Source organism: Nicotiana sylvestris, chromosome 1 (assembly GCF_000393655.2).
Source record: "Nicotiana sylvestris chromosome 1, ASM39365v2, whole genome shotgun sequence".
Taxonomy (NCBI): domain Eukaryota; kingdom Viridiplantae; phylum Streptophyta; class Magnoliopsida; order Solanales; family Solanaceae; genus Nicotiana; species Nicotiana sylvestris.
This window is the reverse complement of record NC_091057.1, coordinates 182069091-182090205: the sequence shown is the minus strand read 5'-3', so window position 1 is coordinate 182090205 and position 21115 is coordinate 182069091. Positions and strand designations below refer to the sequence as shown.

General features: G+C 35.6%; 3 protein-coding genes across 4 annotated transcripts; 1 reads left to right on the top strand and 2 right to left on the bottom strand.

The window, feature by feature from the left end:
- The first annotated feature begins 1417 nt into the window (after nt 1–1417).
- LOC104211839 (syntaxin-112-like) lies at nt 1418–3122 on the top strand. 2 transcript variants are annotated; one of them, XM_009760975.2, is made up of 3 exons: nt 1418–1569; nt 1752–1802; nt 2053–3122. In XM_009760975.2, the coding sequence occupies exon 3, from the start codon at nt 2076–2078 to the stop codon at nt 2931–2933; it is 858 nt and encodes a 285-aa protein (XP_009759277.1). In that variant the 5' UTR covers nt 1418–1569; nt 1752–1802; nt 2053–2075; the 3' UTR covers nt 2934–3122. The 2 variants fall into 2 exon arrangements, with proteins under 2 accessions (XP_009759277.1, XP_009759268.1); XM_009760966.2 differs by lacking the exon at nt 1752–1802 and having other exon boundaries at nt 1419–1569.
- A 5095-nt stretch (nt 3123–8217) lies between these two features.
- Nucleotides 8218–8951, bottom strand: LOC138877702 (uncharacterized). Its single transcript, XM_070157333.1, has 2 exons — nt 8818–8951; nt 8218–8647 (listed from the first exon to the last, which is right to left on the bottom strand). Exons 1-2 carry the CDS (start codon nt 8949–8951, stop codon nt 8218–8220), a joined length of 564 nt encoding a protein of 187 aa, XP_070013434.1.
- A 179-nt stretch (nt 8952–9130) lies between these two features.
- On the bottom strand, nt 9131–11133 carry LOC104248928 (putative pectinesterase 11). Its single transcript, XM_009805285.2, has 5 exons — nt 10821–11133; nt 10480–10639; nt 10132–10320; nt 9683–9915; nt 9131–9577 (listed from the first exon to the last, which is right to left on the bottom strand). Exons 1-5 carry the CDS (start codon nt 11078–11080, stop codon nt 9376–9378), a joined length of 1044 nt encoding a protein of 347 aa, XP_009803587.1. The 5' UTR covers nt 11081–11133; the 3' UTR covers nt 9131–9375.
- Between the last annotated feature and the right edge of the window lie 9982 nt (nt 11134–21115).

The window sequence follows — 21115 nt, the reverse complement described above, 5'->3', positions numbered from 1 at the left end:
GCAGACCCTTGGTGCAACCCCGTAATAACCGGAAAATAATCTGAATCGCCTCCTGCTGTCCTAACCCGAGTCTTAGCTCCATCATACATGTCCTTAATCGCCCTAATGTAGGCAACCGAGACCCCTTTAGCCTCTAAGCATCTCCATAGGACCTCCCTAGGAACCCTGTCGTACGCTTTCTCTAGATCGATAAACACCATGTGGAGATCCTTCTTCTTATCCCTGTATTGTTCCACCATCCTCTTAATAAGGTGGATAGCTTCTGTGGTAGATCGCCCCGGCATGAACCCGAACTGGTTGTCTGAAATAGACACCGTCCTTCGCACTCTCATTTCTACCACTTTCTCCCAAACTTTCATGGTATGACTTAGTAATTTAATACCCCTATAGTTGTTACAGATCTGGATATCGCCTTTGTTCTTATACAACGGGACCATTGTACTCCACCTCCACTCTTCGGGCATCCTATTAGTCTTGGATATAACATTAAGCAACTTAGTAAGCCATTCCAAGCCTGCTCTACCCACACACCTCCAAAGCTCAACCGGAATTTCATCTGGTCCGGTAGCTCTGCCCCTTCTCATCTTACGCATTGCCTCCATGACCTCATCGACCTCAATGTCCCGACAATCACTTAGTTCATGGGGGCTGTCGGCGTTCCTCAATTCACCTAGTACAATATCCTGATCCCCTTCCTCATTTAGAAGTTTATGAAAGTAGGTCTGCCATCTCCTCTTTATCTGGTCATCCCCCAACAAAACTTTGCCGTCCTCATCTTTTATGCACCTCACTTGGTCCAAATCCCGAGCCGTCCTCTCTCTCACCTTAGCGAGTCGGAGTAACTTCTTCTCCCCGCCTTTGTTCCCTAGTTCCTCATACAAACGAGCAAAAGCTGCCGTCTTTGCCTCCGTCACTGCCATCTTTGCCTCCTTCCTAGCTACCTTATATCTCGCAATGTTCGCTCTCTTCTCCTCCTCTCCAGTGCTCCCCACTAACCGCATATTAAGTAAAAAAATATTATTCTTACGGAAATTAAATAGAAAATTCATCAATAAATTTCCAAATGTGGAGATTTAATGGGCGTTTGGACATAAGAATTGTAAAATTCCAAAAAAGGGTGAAATTTTGTTTCAAGTGAAAATGATATTTGAAATTTAGAGTTATATTTGGACATGAATATAATTTTGGGCTGTTTTTGAAGTTTTGTGAGTGAAATGAAAAATAGGTTTTTAGTGAAAATTAAAAAATTTATGAACAAACGCTGATTTCGAAAAAAATAAAAAAAATTTGGAAAAAAAGGAAAAAATTTCTTAGGTCCAAACGGGATGTTATAATTGGGAGCCTTAGCCTAATAACGTTACGTTACGAAACACAACGGCTATATTTCCTCTCTTCCTTCTTTATCAACTTCTAATTTGAAAACAGAGGCCAAAACATTAAAGGAAGCACCGCTTTTGAATTAACCCTTAAATAGCCCACCATTAAAGTCCCTTATAGCTCTCATTTCACCCCAAATTCTTCACTGAATTCCAACACAGAGTTAGACAATCGTCTTAACATTTCTCCAAGGTGCTTTTCTTTTCTTTACCCTGCAATCTTTCATCATAAACGGGCTTTTATTTTTTCTTTTATGGTTTTAACTTTCTAAATTTAAATAAATGTTATTCCTTTGCTGAATTGGGTTGTACCAAAAATTGGGTATTGGTAATTCATATAAATGTTTTTTAATGCTGTTCTATTGCTGTTTATAGGTACCCCAATTTCGGAATTACTTGTAACTTTGAAACTGAAAACTAGAAAATGTAAGTGGTATGCACTGGTACTAAGAAAAATTGAGTGTACAATGTTTGTGGTCCAAATGTCGGGAATGTATGTGGACGATTCATATAGCTGATCCCAACTTAGTATTTGCTTACTTGTTATCTGTCTTTGTTTTTTAAGGATTTGTAGTAACTGATAAGTAAAACTCGGAAAATCACAAAATTGGAATTTTCTTGAATTATTTTAGGATTAGGGACGGAATTTGATATCTCAGCTCTTTTCTCTATCTAGGTGTTCGTAGAATTGTCGCAAAGATGAACGATCTCATGACGAAATCGTTCTTAAGTTACGTGGATTTGAAGAAGCAGGCAATGTTAGACCTTGAAGCGGGTCCTGATATTGAAATGGGTCAACTTGACCCGGCTGATGAAAGAAACCTCTCAAAATTCTTTGAAGAAGTTGCTGCTATTAAGTCTGATATGGAGGAGATTAACAATCTTCTTTTCAATCTTCAAGACCTTAATCGAAAAACCAAGTCTGCCCCGAGTGGTAAAATTCTTCAAGGCCTTAGAGATCAGATTAACTCTGACATTATTACTGTTCTTAGGAAGGCGAAAATCATCAAAACAAGACTTGAATTGCTTGATAAATCCAATCTTGAAAATCGTGGCGTATATAAAGAGGGAAGCTCGGTTGATAGAACGAGGATTTCAGTGACTAATGGTTTGAGAATTAAACTGAGGGATATGATGAATGATTTTCAATGCCTAAGAGAAAACATTGTAGCAGAACATAAAGAAGGTTTAAGGAAACAGTACAGTAGTGCTAACGGGAAGGAACCGAGTGAGGAAGTGATTGAAAAGATGATGCAAGAAAGGGTTTTTGAGGGGAAAGTAGAAAAGGAGGAAAGGCATGAAGCTATTAAAGAGATACAAAAGAGTTTGATTGAGCTGCACCAAGTATTTCTTGATATGGCTGTTATGGTTGAGACACAAGGTGATCAGATGAATAATATTGAACAAAATGTGGTTAATGCTGGTGGATATGTGAATGATGGGATGAAGGAGCTAGATCGTGCTAAACGAATGAAGAGGAGGAGGACTTGGGCTTGTTGGATTGGCGCGGTGGTGCTGGTTTTCTTGTTGCTATGCCTTATTGCAATTCTATTTTGAATTCAGGTTGAAAGGCTTTGGACTTTCTATTAGTTTGACTTCCTATTTGTCTATTCTTTTCAGTATATTGTGCTTTCTTTTGTTTGTCCGAAAGGCGCGCTATTTGGATTTTGATGATTTCTGTTCATCAACTGCTTGTATTAAAAAGGATTGAAAATGATACTACTACATAACATTTTGAGATTGGAATTTATTGAATCTGACCAAGATTTTTGCCTTGTCCTTGCTACCCCTAGTTCTTCATCATTTTGTATTATATTTTCATATTTTATGATGTTATTTAAATTAGATACTACCATCATTTGACCTTGAAAGTCAATTAAGTTGTGACAAAGGTGATGAACTAGTAGTAACGGTTCCTCTTTTTCACTAGAAACCAGCTACGAAACTGCAACTACTGAAATTGGAAAAGCATGTATACTCTAAGATATGGCAGATGATCATATTTACACTGTGAATAAGAGTATCTAGCTACGAGATATATATGGCCTCAAGAAATCAATTATTGTTATAAAACAATAAAAATAGAAGAACAATATTGCAGAGAAAGGGAGAGGAAATTCTTATTGAATTTTGGGATGATCTACAATGGGGTAAGACCCTTCTATTTATAGGGAAAAAAATGACTTAGCCACAAAGTAAAACTCTGTACCAGATAGACATTCACTCTAAATAAAATTCTATTCATAACACTCCCCCTTGAATGTCTACTCGATAAGTAATGTGCCTCATTCAAACCTTAACTAAAATAAAACCCAACGGGAAAAAAATTCTTGAAAAGGAAAAAGAGTACACATCTCTAATAATACGCCTTTTGGTTGCCTCATTAAAACCCTTTCAAGGAAAACCCAGTGGGACAAAACCTTATAAGGGAAAAAGAGTGCAACGCGCATTAACTCTCCCTGATGAAAACATCAATTCACATCCTTGAGCCTTCGCATCCCGATTTTGTACACTAGCTTCTTGAAGGTTGACGTTGGTAGAGATTTTGTGAACAAATCAGCCATATTATCACTTGAACGAATCTGTTGCACATTGATATCACCATTCTTTTGAAGATCATGTGTGAAAAATAACTTTGGTGAAATGTGCTTTGTTCTATCTCCTTTTATGAATCCTCCCTTCAATTGAGCTATGCATGCTGCATTATCTTCATAAAAAATTGTGGGCAACTTGTCACATTTCAAACCACATTTGTCTCGAATAAGATGTATTATAGACCTCAACCACACACACTCTCGACTTGCTTCATGAATAGCAATTATCTCAGCATGATTAAATGAAGTAGCCACAATTGATTGCTTAGTCGATCGCCAAGATATGATAGTGCCTCCACAGGTAAATACATAACCTGTTTGAGACCGAGCCTTGTGTGGATTAGATAAATACCCAGCATCAGCATAACCAACCAGATCGGGACTGCAATTGTTTCCATAAAATAAGCCCATATCGGTAATCCCTTTTAGATACCGCAATATGTGTTTGATTCCATTCCAATGTCTCCTTGTAGAAGCAGAGCTATATCTTGCTAAGACATTAACTGAAAAAGTTATGCCAGGGCTTGTAGTATTAGCAAGATACATTAGTGCACCAATTGCACTAAGATATGGTACTTCAGGACCAAGTAGCTCTTCATTCTCTTCTTGAGTCCGGAATGGATCCTTATTCACATCAAGTGATCGAACAACCATCGGAGTACTTACTGGATGTGCTCCATCCATGTAAAACCGTTTCAATATCTTTTCTATGTAGGCAGATTGATGAACAAAAATTCCGTTTGCCAAATGTTCAATTTGCAAACCAAGATATAATTTTGTCTTTCCGAGATCTTTCATCTCGAATTCCTTCTTTAAATAATCAATTGCCTTTTGGAGTTCTATAGGAGTTCCAATAAGGTTTATGTCATCAACATATACAGCAAGTACAACAAATTCCGATGTTGTTTTCTTTATAAAAACATATGGGCAAATGACATCATTTATATAACCTTCCTTTAGTAAATACTCACTAAGACGATTATACCACATTCGTCCTGATTGCTTTAGACCATACAAAGATCTTTGCAATTTGATTGAAAACATTTCCCGGGACTTTGAATTATGTGCTTTTGGCATTTTAAATCCATCGGGAATTTTCATATATATCTCATTGTCAAGTGAGCCATAAAGGTAAGCGGTAACCACATCCATTAGATGCATGTCAAGCTTTTCATGGACAACAAAACTAATGAGATAACGGAAAGTTATATCATCCATAACGGGTGAATATGTCTCTTCATAATTGACACCAGGCCTTTGTGAAAATCCTTGTGCAACAAGGCGTGCCTTATATCTTTGTACCTTGTTTTTCTCATTTCTCTTGCGTACAAAGACCCATTTATAGCCAACAGTCTTAACACCATTAGGTGTTTGGACTACAGGCCCAAAAACTTCACGTTTTGCAAGTGAATTCAACTTTGATTGGATTGCTTCTTGCCATTTTGGCCAATCAAGTCTTTGTCGACATTCTCCAACAGATTGAGGTTCAATATCCTCACTTTCTTGCATAATGCTAGATGCAACATTATATGCAAAGACATAATCCACCAATATATCCACTCGATTCAAATTTGTCTCAATATCGATTGGATTTATTGATAGTTCCTTATTTGTTTGAGCCTCGGGCTCAGTGGATTCCTCATGAATCTCAGGATTTATTAAATCATGGATTTCTTCATGAAGTTCTTTCGTAGTGTCATTTTGATCATTTGTTTTCCTTTTTCTAGGATTTCGATCTTTGGAACCTAATGGTCTGTCACGTTTTAGGCATGCTTTTGACTCATTAGCTATGACACTAGAAGATTGTCCAATAGGGACATCAATACGGATTTGGAACATTCTCTGCAGGGATATGTGATTTTGTTATCCTTTTCAAATCCATAAATGCGTCTGGCATTTGATTTGCTATTCTTTGCAAATGGATAATCTTTTGCACCTCTTTTTCACAAATAGAGGCACATGGATCAAGATGAGATAATGATGGATTTTTCCACAAAATTTACCGTTTGATTTCACCAACTTCTCCCCCTAATTTTGGGAAAAGTGTCTCATCGAACCGACAGTCTGCAAATCGAGCAGTGAATAAATCCCCCGTTAATGTTTCAAGATAGCGAATAATGGAGGGTGATTCAAACCCAACATATAGTCCTAACCTTCTTTGGGGACCCATTTTGGTGCTATATGGCGGTGCTACAGGTACATATACTACGCATCCAAAAATTCTTAAATGGGATATATTAGGTTCAGGACCCAAAACTAGTTGCAACGGGGAATATTTATGATAATTTGTCGGTCTGAGACGAATTAGCATTGCTGCATGCAAAATGGCATGACCCCAAATGGAAGTGGGCAGCCTCGTTTTCATGAGTAATGGTCTTGTTATCAATTGCAGACGTTTAATTAAAGACTCTGCAAGACCATTTTGAGTGTGAACATGAGGTACAAGATGTTCCACTTTTATCCCAATTGATAAGCAATAATCATTAAATGTTTGGGATGAAAACTTAGCAGCATTATCAAGTCTAATAGACTTAATTGGATTATCGGAAAATTGTGCCCGTAATCGAATTATTTGTGCCATTAATTTTGCAAACGCGAGGTTGCGAGATGACAATAGGCACACATGGGACCATCTAGAAGATGCATCTATTAAGATCATAAAATGTCTAAACGACCCACTAGGTGGGTGAATAGGTCCACAAATGTCCCCTTGTATACGTTCCAAAAACGCAGGGGACTCAATTCCAACCTTTGTTGGTGATGGTCTAATAATTAACTTGCCTTGATAACAAGAAGTGCAAGAAAATTCATTATTTAAAAGAATCTTTAAATTCTTTAATGAATGCCCATTTGAGTTTTCTATAATTTGTCTCATCATAATTGATCCAGGGTGTCCCAATCGATCATGCCAAAGTACAAAAGTATTGGAATCAATAACCTTTTGGTTTACGGTAGAATGTGCCTCAATTGCACTTATTCTTGTCCAATACAGGCCATAAGATAAAGATGAGAACTTCTCAATAACCCTCTTTTGGCCAGAGACATTCTTGGTAATGATGGGATATTCAAGATTATTCTCATCTATTGTCTCAATATGATATCCATTTTGACGGATATCTTTAAAACTCAACAAGTTCCTCTTGGACTTGGAGGAGAACATTGCATTCTCTATGATAAGTATTGTTCCCTCAGGCAAAGTTATAGTAGCTCTTCCAGAGCCTTCAATTAATTTACTACTACCAGAAATTGTAGTAACATCTGCCTTACACATATTTAAATGAGAGAAATATTTCTTCTCTTTGAATATTGTATGTGTCGTACATGAATCAATTAAATAAATATTTTTACAATTAAACTTTGATCCAAGTTTGCTTTGTGGAATATCCATATTTGCTTCCCATGGGTTGACATACAAAAAGAAATATACGAATAAACATTAGTATTTTCTGAGATAAAGAAAAAGAGACAATTTTTTTTTGAGTATTAGACGCATACAATGTTATATTGGCAGCAGCGGAGACGAGATTCACAATTATTAAATACAATATTATAATGGTCTCCTGACTTATCTTAATTGATTTGTGGTATAAAATAATTTTGATTATACGGCAGATTCTCTTGAAATTTGCCCTAATTATCCTCACCTTTTGGTTGATTAAGAAAAATGAAAATGAGGGATATGGTTTACAGCACATCTGAAAATTAACTAAGATGATTTGGTTGTCAATTTCAATAAACCAAAGAATGAAAGCCGTTCATATTTACTTATTTCAAAACCAGTAATTAAATATTTTCTTCACATTACAATATTACTTCAATAAAAATTATGTTAATCCTTAAAAACTAACCAAACTGAACTATTGATCAAAATAAATAGTAGAACTATATTTAATTAAAACGAACTAACATTTTCATAAAACAAATAATACTAATTGATACTAATGACTACTACTCATGTAAAAAATTATGATTACATGATATTTATTCACTAGCTACTACGAATAAGAAAAATAAAAATTAAACTACTTAATCTTCTTTAACCACGGATCCATCACCGATCAAGTGGTCTATTTTTCCATCAGGGTGCTCAAAAAAATCTGCCACATCCAAGTGGGTGATGTTAAATTTATTGTCATAGACAAGATTAGCTTCAGACCTTTATTCTTTAGAGATGCTTGATAAAGCTCAACAAAATGTCTTGGTACACGACAAATATTTGCCCAACGCCCTTTTCCACCACAACGATATCATTCAGTTTCTGAACCATTTGCTTTTGGTTTCTCATCTTTCCCTTTCCACTTTTGGTGGTTATTTTTCTTTGGGGGGTGATTAATACCAGGAAAATTTCTTCCTTGTACACGGCCACGGTCATGACCACGACCACGACCACGAATAGGGCCACGGCCTTTTCCACGCTTAGCATAATGAGAATACACCTCATCCACTTCAGGCAATGGTGTAGACCCAGTGTGTCGATTTTCGTGATTTCTCATGAGCAAGACATTGTTTCGCTCAGCCACAAGGAGAAGAGAAATCAACTCAGAGTACTTCTTGAAACTTTTCTCTCTGTACTGCTGTTGCAGAACCATATTGGAGGCATGAAACGTTGTAAACGTTTTTTCAAGCATATCATAATCAATGATAGTATCTCCACAGAGTTTCAATTTAGAAGTAATTCTGAACATCGCAAAATTATATTCAGAAACAGACTTAAAGTTTTGGAGCCTAAGATGAGCTCAATCTTATCGTGCTTGTGGAAGAGTGACCAACTTTAAGTTGTCATATCTTTCCTTTAAGCCATTCCACAAAACAAGTGAATCTTTGATTGTGAGATATTCTATTTCAACCCTTCATCAAGGTGATGGCGCAAGAAAATCAAGGCCTTAACACAGTCTTGGGTGGATGCTTTAGTTTTGTCTTTAGTGACGTCTCCAAAAACCATTGCATCTAAATGGATTTCAGCATCCAACACCCATGTCATATAGTTCTTGCCCGAAATTTCAAGGGCAACGAACTTTCTTTTCATAATATCAGTCATAATTAAAAGAGAAGAAAAGTTGTACCTTAATCTTCTTGAGACGGTAGAGTCTCGTGCTGATAACGTATTATAAAACAATAAAAGTAGAAGAACAATATTGCAGAGAAAGAGAGAGAGGAAATTCTTATTGAATTTTGGGATGATCTACAATGGGGTAAGACCCCTCTATTTATAGGGAAAAAATGACTTAGCCACAAAGTAAAACTCTCTACAAGATATACATTCACTCTAAATAGAATTCTATTCCTAACAATTATAACAATTAAAGAAATGAAATTTTCACAAGAGATCAGCTGAAATTGATCATCTTGAGTCTTCTGCTTCTCTTGATATATCTTGTGATGACGGTAATTGGAGTAGTTGATTTTTAGTTTTCTCCGGTGGGAGTTACAATAGTTGAACGTCTCTTGAAATGGGTAGGCGCAGGCCTTAACCAACTTCGCCCTCCGATCATATTCTTGGTCAGAAATGGTGCAGCTTCCTCGTTCGATAGGCTACGTGACCAACCCACCCTCTTTGATCTATTAGCCCCTGCTCCATAACACTTGTATTCACCATAGTATGCAGTGCTGCCAAAAATAAACATAGAGAAACGAAGAGTCAAACTCAAAATTTGAAGTTAGTAACCTCTTTGAACCTTTTATTCAATGTGACTAAGTTTCTATGAATGTTACCTTTGCTTGGTAGAATCTCCCCAGTCATTCCATCCCTCAGGCTGTATGATAGAGGACATAAATGTGTAGGCAAATACCACCCTCGAATATGAACCCCATGGCCTCCCTAATGCAGTGCTCCCTCCTGTTCCTGTTATCTTGCAACCCAAAAAAGTAAATCCTGTATTTTCTAAAGGGGACTCTCTTCCTTGAGCAGTTATTGCTCCTGCTGCAACTGAATGAATATGGCACCTCTGCCAAATATAAAGAAATTACTACACACATATATGCACTGCTAAGGTGAAAAATATCGACAGAGTCAGATCATTTATAATGTAATTACAGGTAAATATCTACGAAAATATGAATAAGTAACATGAATAAGATGGTAACTAACATGCTAACCTACACTGATAGTCGGAAACAAAATGATAATTTCCAATGATAATTCTTGAATAATGATAACTCACTTCATAGAGAGATGCTGCATTTCCAAAAATGAAATCAACGGCCCCTTCAATATAGCAGTTGCTATAATAATGCCTCCCAGCATCGTCTAACAAAGTGTCCTGGTACGATTGAATTCTACATCCATAGAATGCTACTCTATCTCCTTTAACCTTTAGTGCTACAGCTTTTCCACTTGTTCCGAATGAATTCTACATTTTGAAACAATCAAAATATGCTTTTTGTTATAGTAAAACATGGACTTAGTAACCTGGAAAATAAGGCAGATTACCTACTACAACATGTTAAAATAACCTAATAGTGTAAAAATGTAGTCGTATAAAGTTAAATCTTAAGTAAATAATAGTTACCTGAATTGTTAGATATCTTGCAACAAAATCGGAAGCTAATACAGTTAGTGTAGGAGAATCAGTAATATCTCCACCTTCACTCCATGTAATTATGGTGTTAGAAGCCTCAGTTCCACTCAACGTTATGAATGGCTTATCACCAGGAACCACAATCTTCTCTCTGCTCCATGAAAAATACATAAGAATTTATTTTAACATCTACTATAATTTTTACTACCTAAATGATAACTACGTGTGTGACCGCACATAAGAAAAGATCAGTAACTTGAAAAATATTAAGACAAATAATTACCTAGTAAAAATACAAGATACTATAAAGTTACAAAATGATAAACACAAACCTATAAGTCCCAGGCTTAACCCAAATGAAGAATAATTCAGAATTATTCGACGGAACAGCATCAATAGCGTCTTGGATTTTCTTGAAATCTCCTTGACCAGATTGGTCTACTCTAATAAGAATGGCCGTAGAAAAGTTTGTAACTCCTCCTGAACTAGAGTCATTAGCAGCCATGGCTAAAGTTGAATTACTATTAGAACAAACTAGTAGAAGTATGAGAAATATAACATGAAATTTGATTATGAATGAAGCAGCATCCATGTGCAATAAATTGTTAATCAAACACCTGTCTCGATAGGGGTGCAGAGAATAAAGTTAATTAGTAAATTAATTAAGAAATGATTTGAAAGTAAAGGTAAAAGCACACCCATAGTTAAGCTTTATAATGAAGGTTTCTTCCTTAATGAATGGAGGCACGCCGGCAGCCGAGAATTAAGGTCAAAGGATTGGTGGCTGACTTTTAATTAATTTTGATGCTGATCTTGAATATTGATTAAGGTCTAAGTTGTTCACCCTTCACGTAACCTTTGCATGCAGTCAAGATTAGTGGAGTATAATTACAGTGAAATGTTGTTCACGGGTTTAAAGTTCTGCCTGCAAGAAATGGTTGAGTTGGTTGTGTGAGCGGTTTCCCACATAAGAGACTTGAGATCGATTCCCCTCACCAGCAGCCTTCTCAGTCAGAGCTCGTCGCACCGGGCGTGCCTAATATGATTTACATCTCCTATGTGGTTTGAGAGCTATTGCACAGTGAGAAAATACGCACTCAAAGAATAGCGACTACGGTTTCCCCGGAAATTTTCCGGAATTGGCAAGATAATCGGATTTTTTATGCCGCAAAATATAGGTTTTCTTTTAATAATAAAAAGAAATTCTCTTAGAATAAAAAAGAAATTTTAAGATGCCCGTGTTTGCTTTCTAGAATACTTGAAAACATGATATAAGGCATGAGTTTGAATCTCATTTGTTATCACACTGTACTTCTTCATCGATCCAAGGAACACTATAGTCAATTTATTAAATCATTTTAGCATATAATGGTGTATAATTTACATGTATAAATAGTATAGGAGTAAATGTTATTTTGTGGCCTAAAGCCAAATTTTATGAGGGGCCTTAACTTTTTAAATTTTATTTATTTATTTATTTGAAGTCTATTTTTTAAACTTTTCTAAGATACAAAGTAATTGATAATTTTCTTATAATCAATAACTCATTAAGTATTTTTCATTTGACAATATAGCTAAACCATTTAATTTTTCTTGAGACATTGTTGATGTTAGGTAAGATTTTATCAATTTTAATTTTCACAATTTCTTTCCGCTGAAGAACGATAATAAGAGTTATTAACATTATTCCATAAGAAATATAGACATTTGGAAAAGAATAAAATATTTATATTTGAATGAGTGTATCTATTAAATTGATACTCTATCTTCTAATTGTACTATTTTTCATGATACTTTTAATTCAGAAAATAAATCTAAATCATCAATATCGAATTGATTATTATATGATTTAATGAACATTCAATATTTTTTCAAATTTCTAATCTAGTAATCTTAGTTTTTATTGCTAAATAAAAAAATAAAAAATATATTCATATGCTTTGAATTATACAAATCTATTTTGAAGGGAAAAAATAACCTTATCTACTATGTATAAAACTAATCAACTCTAAAGAACTCTTCGAAACATTTTGAGACTTCATTATCAATATTCTCATCAAATTGTCATTTCCTACATATCACATGTTTGTTATAAAATTCGGGTTCTATATTCATTTCAAGTGCAATTTCCTTGGTAGAAATTATAGCAGTTTCATATCCTTCTTCACAATTTTTTTTAAAACTTATATATAGCCTATTAGGTGTAACAAAAAATGACCCCCTGCAAATGTGGGGTCTAATGCAGTTGCTTTACTTACTTTATGGAAGGGCAACCCCTATTTCTGGCGAATGGGGTTCAGTTGAAACTCCTTAGCTTTCATATAGAACTATCACTGCTCAATAATGCTGATTTAATATTAATGATTTATATAATTAATGATCGAGCATTAACGTATAAACATAACTATAGCTGCCGTACGTGAGATTTGAAAAAAAAGGATTAATTATTCTAAAACCACTATTTATAAATTACAAGCAAGGAATGTTATACTCAACTTAAATAGTTGGTGGCTGAAACATTCCTAGCTATGAATTTGTGATTTTCAAGAAAGCTGCTTAACCATTCTCCTGCAATGGCGGAGCAGCCATTTTCGTTGATGAACTCTAGTCAATAGTAATAGATTTTTTAAAGTTGTTGGAAAAAGGAGAAAATGGAAGATATAATTATACCTACCAAATAAGACACGCTACGTAAAACTAATGCTAACATTTTACTTGTTATTTTGGATTAATAGAATGATGATATGCATGATGTAAACACCGTTTTTGGTATAAATTATACTCCGTTTTACTTATAAGTTTGAAAAAAATTACTCAGCCAACGATTTAATAAGTTGAATTAATTACACTTATAGAAAGTCTCCCAAACCAAAATCCATTTTCAATCGTCCACTGAGCACACCTTCTCTTTTTAATTTTTTCCATGTATTGTTTGATTTTAATTTTCCTGCAGATTGCAATCTAGAGGTTTGTAGCACAGATAATTATGTTCTTTCATTTCAGCAATTAATTTATTCATGTAAAGCATGAGTTGTTTTAGTGCGGGACTCCTCATGAATTTGATATTATTAAATTATAGTTTCCTCAAATAATTAGTTTCAGAGTCATCTGATCAGTTCAATGAGAAAAAATGGTTTTCTTTCTTATGTGAAGGAGAGTTCTTGCTAAATTTAGAAGCATGAGAAAGAAGATGAATAAATAACATGACACTAGGAAAATGATGAGTTCTAGACACTAATTTTTAACAATAATAAACCCTGTGTAATCTCACAAGTGGGGTCTGGGGATGGTAGTATGTACGTAATCTTACCCCTACCTTGAGAAGATAGAGAAGTTATTTCCAATAGACCCTCGGCTTAAGAAAAGATTAAAAAAGGCAGTAACAAAGATAATAAGAAAACTGAAGCGAAAGAAACAACATGTAGCAATCAAAATATAAGAATAAGAAAACACAAGACTAGCACTAATACTACTGGTTTGAAAAAAAAAAACACTCTCCTACCTACTAACTTCTACCTAATTCTCATGAAGGAAATGAAGATTTGCTCAAATATTGCAAGAGAAGAAACTTTGGCCTTCCAAAAATAATTCAAGAAGACGACGATGCCTATAGTGAAATACTATTTATCGGAGACAGCATGGTGAATAAATGCTCAATTTCAATCGAAGAACCAATAGAAGTTATTAAAAAATTCTGTAAATTGTAATTTTATTTTAATAAGTATTGAATTTTTTTTAATCCATTAAAGTTTGTTTGTATTTAAATATTTTTTTATTTTTAATTTAAAATTATCCTTAAGTACATGTACCACACCCTTATGATCGGTAGGGGTACTGGTAGGGCACGGATAAAAGTGATTGATAAAATGTCTAAGTGGCCAAAACATGAGTATTATGAAAGTGATTGACGATTATGAGAAAAGCTCTGGCCAACTGGTCAATAGGGAAAAAAGTGTCTTTTTGACTGCTCCTAACACACGTGCTCTCAGAATTAATAGGATGAGGGATTGTACAGGTTTCATGGACAAAGAATTCCTTTTTAACTATCTCGGTTGCTTTCTTTATGTGAGCAGAAAGAAAGTTGCTTATTTTGACAACATGGTTCACAAAGTGATAAAAAGACTCCATGGTTGGCATGAAATTTTCCATGGAGGAAAATTGGTTCTTATTAACAGCGTATTGCAATCACTTCCTATTTATACCCTTTCTGCTATGTGCCCTCCTAAAGAAACCTTTCATCTCATTGAAAAATACTTTGTCAATTTCTTCTGGGGAATAGATGGTGATCATAAGAATTATCATTGGCGATCTTGGAAGAATTTATGCTTTCCTACTGATGAAGGAGGCATAGGAATTAGGAGAATGGAAGACATTAGTGACGTTCTAGCTGTTACGCCCCGCAGTATTATGTCAATATTATGCCCTGCAGTAATATATTATGATGATGTCACGCCCTGTAGTAATATATTACGATGATGTCATGCCCTACAGTATTATATTACGATGATGTCAGGCCCTGCAGTATTACATTACGATGATGTTACACTCTGCAGTATTATATTATGACGATGTTGCACCCTGTAGTATTATACGTGAAATTGTCGTAAGATAATTGACCTCAGTACAAGGAAAAGATTATTTGGAGATTATAGGTATTGTGCTATTTCAAATAAGTGATGAGTAAATTCGTGAAGGTGAGAGGGTAAGCAAATCGAAGAAAATAAATTTTCGTCGAAGTTTGACATTTTGGGATAAAATCCGACCCGAGCTAAAATATCGGGTACTATGGACGAGTACCGTACAAGGTACCACATGACCATGATAGTAAGATGTATAAGGTGCGGTAAAAGTGAGTAGTATTTTAAATAAATTGAGATAATCCTTAATTATTTGAATTATTGGATAACAGAGGAATTAACAAGTTAATTAATAATGAGGTGATGATTAATTAAAGTCTTTGGATAAAGATTAATCCAAAAATATGGCAGTCCACAAAGCCATGGAAGTCATCATATGCAAGACAGTCGGAGAATTAGTTAAGTAACTGGGGCATAATTTTGAGAAGGATTCTCAAAACTCCGAAGCAAATCCAACAAATTTCGTCATATGCAGAATGGTCAACAAATCGCTTATTAAACTGGGGCAGAATTTTGAGGAGGACCCTCAAAATGCTAGTGCAAAGAAGTCGCAATGTCTCTAAAAGTGTCACTGTCATCGGTTCATTTAATTTACTCGATGTCATATACTACTATATTTTAAAATAACTATGTTTATCAAATGCATGCACACTTTTCGAAAACTTTATCTTTATGGCAGCTAGATGTTACCCATGGTAACTCGAACAGGACCTGCGGAGCGAGGCAAAGCAAAGCAAGCAGACGAAGACACGAACCAATTTCCCCCGCAAAACTCACGATCTTTTTTTGGATGCAGGCACACTCAACACAACAAGAATATTTGCAAGTATACATACATCAAAATCACTATCTTCATAATGACAAGGCTGCCAAACGCAAACATGTCTCCAGATAAGAAAATACTCTGCCACTACTTATTATATGTTCTTGCATGAGACCAAGCATTGTCTCCTATTCGCATGAGGCTAACCCCTGCCTCCTTAATTGCGCTAAGAACTGCCTTTCCATGCATGAGATTAAGCATTGTCTCCTCTTTGCATGAGGCTAAGCCCTGCCTCCTATTTGCATAAGGCTAAACATTGCCTTTCCTTGTATGAGACTAAGCATTGTCTCCTATTTGGATGAGGCTAAGCCCTGCCTCCTATTTGCATGAGGCTAAGCCCTGCCTCCTATTTGCATGAGGCTAAGCCCTGCCTCCTTAATTGCACAAGGCTAAGCACTGCCTTTCCCTGCACGAGACTAAGCATTGTCTCATCTTTGCATGAGGCTAAACATTGCCTCCCTAATTGCATAAGGCTAAGCGTTGCCTTTCTTTGCATGAGACTAAGCATTGTCTCCTCTTCTTGCATGAGGCTAAGCCCTGCCTCCCTATTTGCATAAGGCTAAATACTGACTTTTCTTGCATGAGACTAAGCATTGTCTTCTCTTCTTGCATGAGGCTAAGCCCTGCCTCCTCAATTGCATATGGCTAAGCATTGCCTTCCACTTCATGAGATTAAGCATTGTCTCATTTTCTTGCATGAGGCTAAGCCCTGCCTCCATAATTGCATAAGGCTAAGCACTGTCTTCCACTACATGAGACTAAGTATTGTCTCCTCTCCTTTCATGAGGCTAAGCCCTGCCTCCCCAACTGTATAAGGCTAAGCTCTGTCTTTCCTTGTCTAATGCCGAATGTTACACTACTTGAAACCTAGCACTATTTTGCCTTTTCCGGGGCTAAGCTCTATCCCGATCCTATGCAAGACTAAGCTCTATCTTGTTTTGCTTATATGATCCATCATCATGTCTCTTCATTTCATGGGGCTGAAACACCGCCGTCTATATGAAGGCGCCATAGTCCGAAGGCATCATCCTCATAGCCCGAAGACACCATATCATGGATTGAGGATCTCTTAATACTGCACATCATATTCAAAGGCGTCATGGTTCAGAGGTATCATTATCATAGCCCGAGGATATCATTTCATGGCCTGCGAATCCCTTACCTCATGATTCATGGCCCAAGACATCATGGTCTAAGGACATCATCCTCACCGTCCAAAGACAATCTTCATGGTCCAAAGGGAATTTGCATCATGTTTAAATTCTCGCAATAATCCATATATACTTGCATGCATCATGTTTTAAGTTTTGCAAGTAATCCAGGAAGTAATTGTTCTCCTAACTGGAGCAATCTTCGCTCCGGTTTCCTCTCTCATCATTCACATCCTACAATTATTTCAAACGTAACCAACCACCATCGGTTACCTACTTTTACTCGATAACCATTCAGATACTCATTTTGAGATACATCCATAATGTCTCAAATTCACATTGGTGACTTCGCATAAATTCATTCGATACTATCCTACTCAAAAGAACCCTTTTTGAAACACACGACCATCCCTATAACAACGCCATCAGTTTTGTTCACCGTTGGATCCAGAACTACACATGGCCTGATTCTTGTAAAACTAGGGATATGTAGGCAGCTCAAAGACCAGAGTGTGGCCTATATTTTTCAAATCATCCCATTCGGTCAAAATCGGGCATCATTTTTTACCCGACAACTTTTTTGTCCTTCCCAGGTAAAGAGGGGCAACTGTTGATACCCAAATTTTCCCTCATATTTTCCAAAAAATATATATGTACTATAAAAATAGTGCACATGCATCATTATTTGATTTACAAGCATGCACAAGTATTTTTCATAATTTTCCATAATTTTTAAAAGCTTTAAATCAATTTATTTTTGCATTTTACTATATAAATATCCAATAATTATCCTTCATATTATTTTTATGATGATTTAATCATTTAAATTTATCATTTATGCCAACATGATGTTTAAATATTTTTCACTTCATTTTTATAATTACATGAAATTGCACATCTTTGTAATAATAGCCCACATTAATGTATAATTATACTATTTATGCAGAAAATAAATTTTTATATTTTTAAAATGTTAAATAAATATTTTAAATTATTTTAGTGTACAAATGATATTTTTGTTATTTATCTATTATTTTTACAAATTATTTATTTGTTAAATTCGGGTATTTAAAATCTAGCCCAATTTTTTCAATTGATTTCATACCTAAAATTACCCAAACCAGCCCAATTACCCCAAGCCCAAAACTCATTAACCCAGTCCCCATGGCCATTCTTAATACCCGACCCAGGACCCCTTAAATCAGGACCGTTGATCTCTAAGATCAACGGTCCATGTTATATTTACTTCTTTAAACCCAATCAAACCCCTAACCCTAATCATTTTACACCCACCGCCGCCCCAGAATGCTCTCGTCTCTCATCTCTGATGAACCCTAATTCCGCCGCCTCACTCAAATCTCCCCAAATCCCATTCCTAATGGGATTCTTTCTCCAATCATCTACCATCTCGAGATATTTTTCTTATTTGGAGCTATGTTATGGAATAACTTAGGTACTTGCCTAAACATGGCAAGTACCCCATTTTGATCCTGTCTCGATCAGTGTTTATCTCTTGAATTTGGACTATCTTAAGTCCAAACACGTTATTTCGTACCGATTCTCTCATATCTCACTGATTCGTACTTAACCCTAAAAGTTAGGGTTTCAGATTCCCTTTTGATTTGAACTTAAGCTGGTTCAAACCTTGATTTTGGCATTATTCTGTCTCTATTCACCCTATTGTCACACCTCCTTTTTTTTACACCCCCGGAAGTGTATATATAAGGGAGTTTTATCCAACTTAAAGTGACAATCGAAACGGGATTATTTATTATTAAAAATCAAGTTCAGAGTTGCCACTTGGGAGATTAAGGGTGTCCTAAGTCACTGGTTCAAATCCCGAATCGAGGAAAAGATTGACTCTATTTTACAGTCCGCGATCCAGAAATTCTAAGTAAGGAATTTTGTTAACCTAGGAGAAGGTGTTAGGCATTTCCGAGTTCCGTGGTTCTAGCACGGTCGCTCAACTGTTATAATCGGCCTATTTATCTGATTTAAAACATGTTTTAGCCTAAGGTAGATTTTAACCGTTTTAATCATTTTTAAGAAGATTCAACGATATTTAAAATATGCCTTGGACCACGCCACATGAAATGCACCCGCAGTCGGCGACATATTTTATTTAAAGTTGTTGAGATTTGGAGTTGGGTCACATGAAATGCACACCCGAGTTTAAGGAAGTTAATTTAAAATTACGCGCCTAAAGCAACTACACACTTTCAAGTTTGCGAGGGCCATGAAAAGTTCAACTAATGGCGTACCTCGATTCTAATTAAAGGGCCTACAGGTTACCCTTATTTGCAAATGACTCTTCTCTTTGCATGGAAAATTCTTTCACCAATGACTTGCATAAAATTTGCATGACCCCAAATAAATATTAGCCAACAATTTCACCTTCAAGACAACAGAAAGGAAGTTGCATTGCCATGACTTAGAAACTAGCAGTTAAACATAAAGTTTGACTCATGAATTAACTTCTTTTAAGCACAGTACTACCCCTTTTAGCAACTAAAGAATTTCACAATTTGTCTTTTTCGGAAATGAACCTCTCGCCGCCAGCAAAATCCAACTAATGAGACAACAAAACCTCATTAAAAAATCCCACCAAATTCAAATAAGCACACGTTTACCCTTTTTTTAAAAAAATTCTAGATTGCACGGGTGGTGGCAGCTCATGCATTCTAATAAAATTCAAAGAAAAGTCATGGTTCAGTTAATTGAATCAACATATGCCGATGGCCAGAATAAACAAAGATGCAATTCGAAGCTAACAAAGTTAATTGAATGAACTTAAACAGATGTACTTGGTCGAATCTCTAACCATATATATGGAACGTATGTAATAAGCAGTGACTCAAATTCATACAACAAAGTTATCTCAAAGGTTGCTAGCAACTTGTGTAAGAAGCTTTCCAAAACATAATAATGCATCCCCTGGAAAACTAAAGACATTCAGCTGGTTATTTCACTTCCCAGAACATATGACTGCTCTTGAAAGTGAAAGAATCTAAGCACAAATTACATATACTTTCAAAGAAAAATAAAACAATTCAAGCACTGACGGGCAGGCATTCGACCCCAACAATTTTGACTATGGTCTGAGTATTATAACACTAAAATCCCTTGTACTGAAAAATCAGAAATCCCAACTAAATACCATGAGAAGATGTATCACTGATTCATGCCCATTGCATGAACACAACACTATGTTATAACATCCAAATGAATTGCATAGCAAAAGAGATATGATACAACATACTCCCACTTAACATAGTGGAACACAAAATCTAACTACCCCTCTTTTTACTACCAACATCTACAATAATAAGAACTCAATTGACACAAACCAACATCTAGCTATAAGTGTTTGATAGAAAAATAAATTCCTGCTAGATACAAACCAAATACAGTTTTTAAAAGAGTATTACGAGCAAACAACAACATACATTGCATCTAATAAACTCAAAACCATGTAATTCAGGAGGAATAAAGCTGTACTATGAATCAGAACATATTGAGGCCTTGTTTAAAACTCCAGATTTCATTTCACACTTCAAGTCGAGCCTCACATGAGATAGAATGCAGAAACATGTACCTGGGAATAAGGAGAAATAAAAGAAGTGAAGGAATCAGTAGCCAATATCAGCAGAGTAGAGCCCAGATTTAGCGATAAAATAGTACTAAAACCAAAAACAAACTTCAAATTCTTGAACCCATTCCAGCATTCAGAAACCCCAAATGTATTATTTCTACTGAGCCTTGGAATTCTGACTTATCCCAGGAATTTAAAACTCAAAATCAAACAGAAATTCTAGCCATTTTTCAGTATTTTTCTTGAAAGAAGGCAACTCAGCCTCTTTAAGTTTTTTTTTTTCGAATTTTGATCTCCAATCCCCCTGTCTTGTTAATGAAGTAAGAGTGCCTTTATAGGCAAGCTGTTAGGGCATCAGAAATAAGCTGAATTTTGCACATAAAACCTTTTAGAATTTCATTTTTGCTCAAGTGCCCTTAGCTCA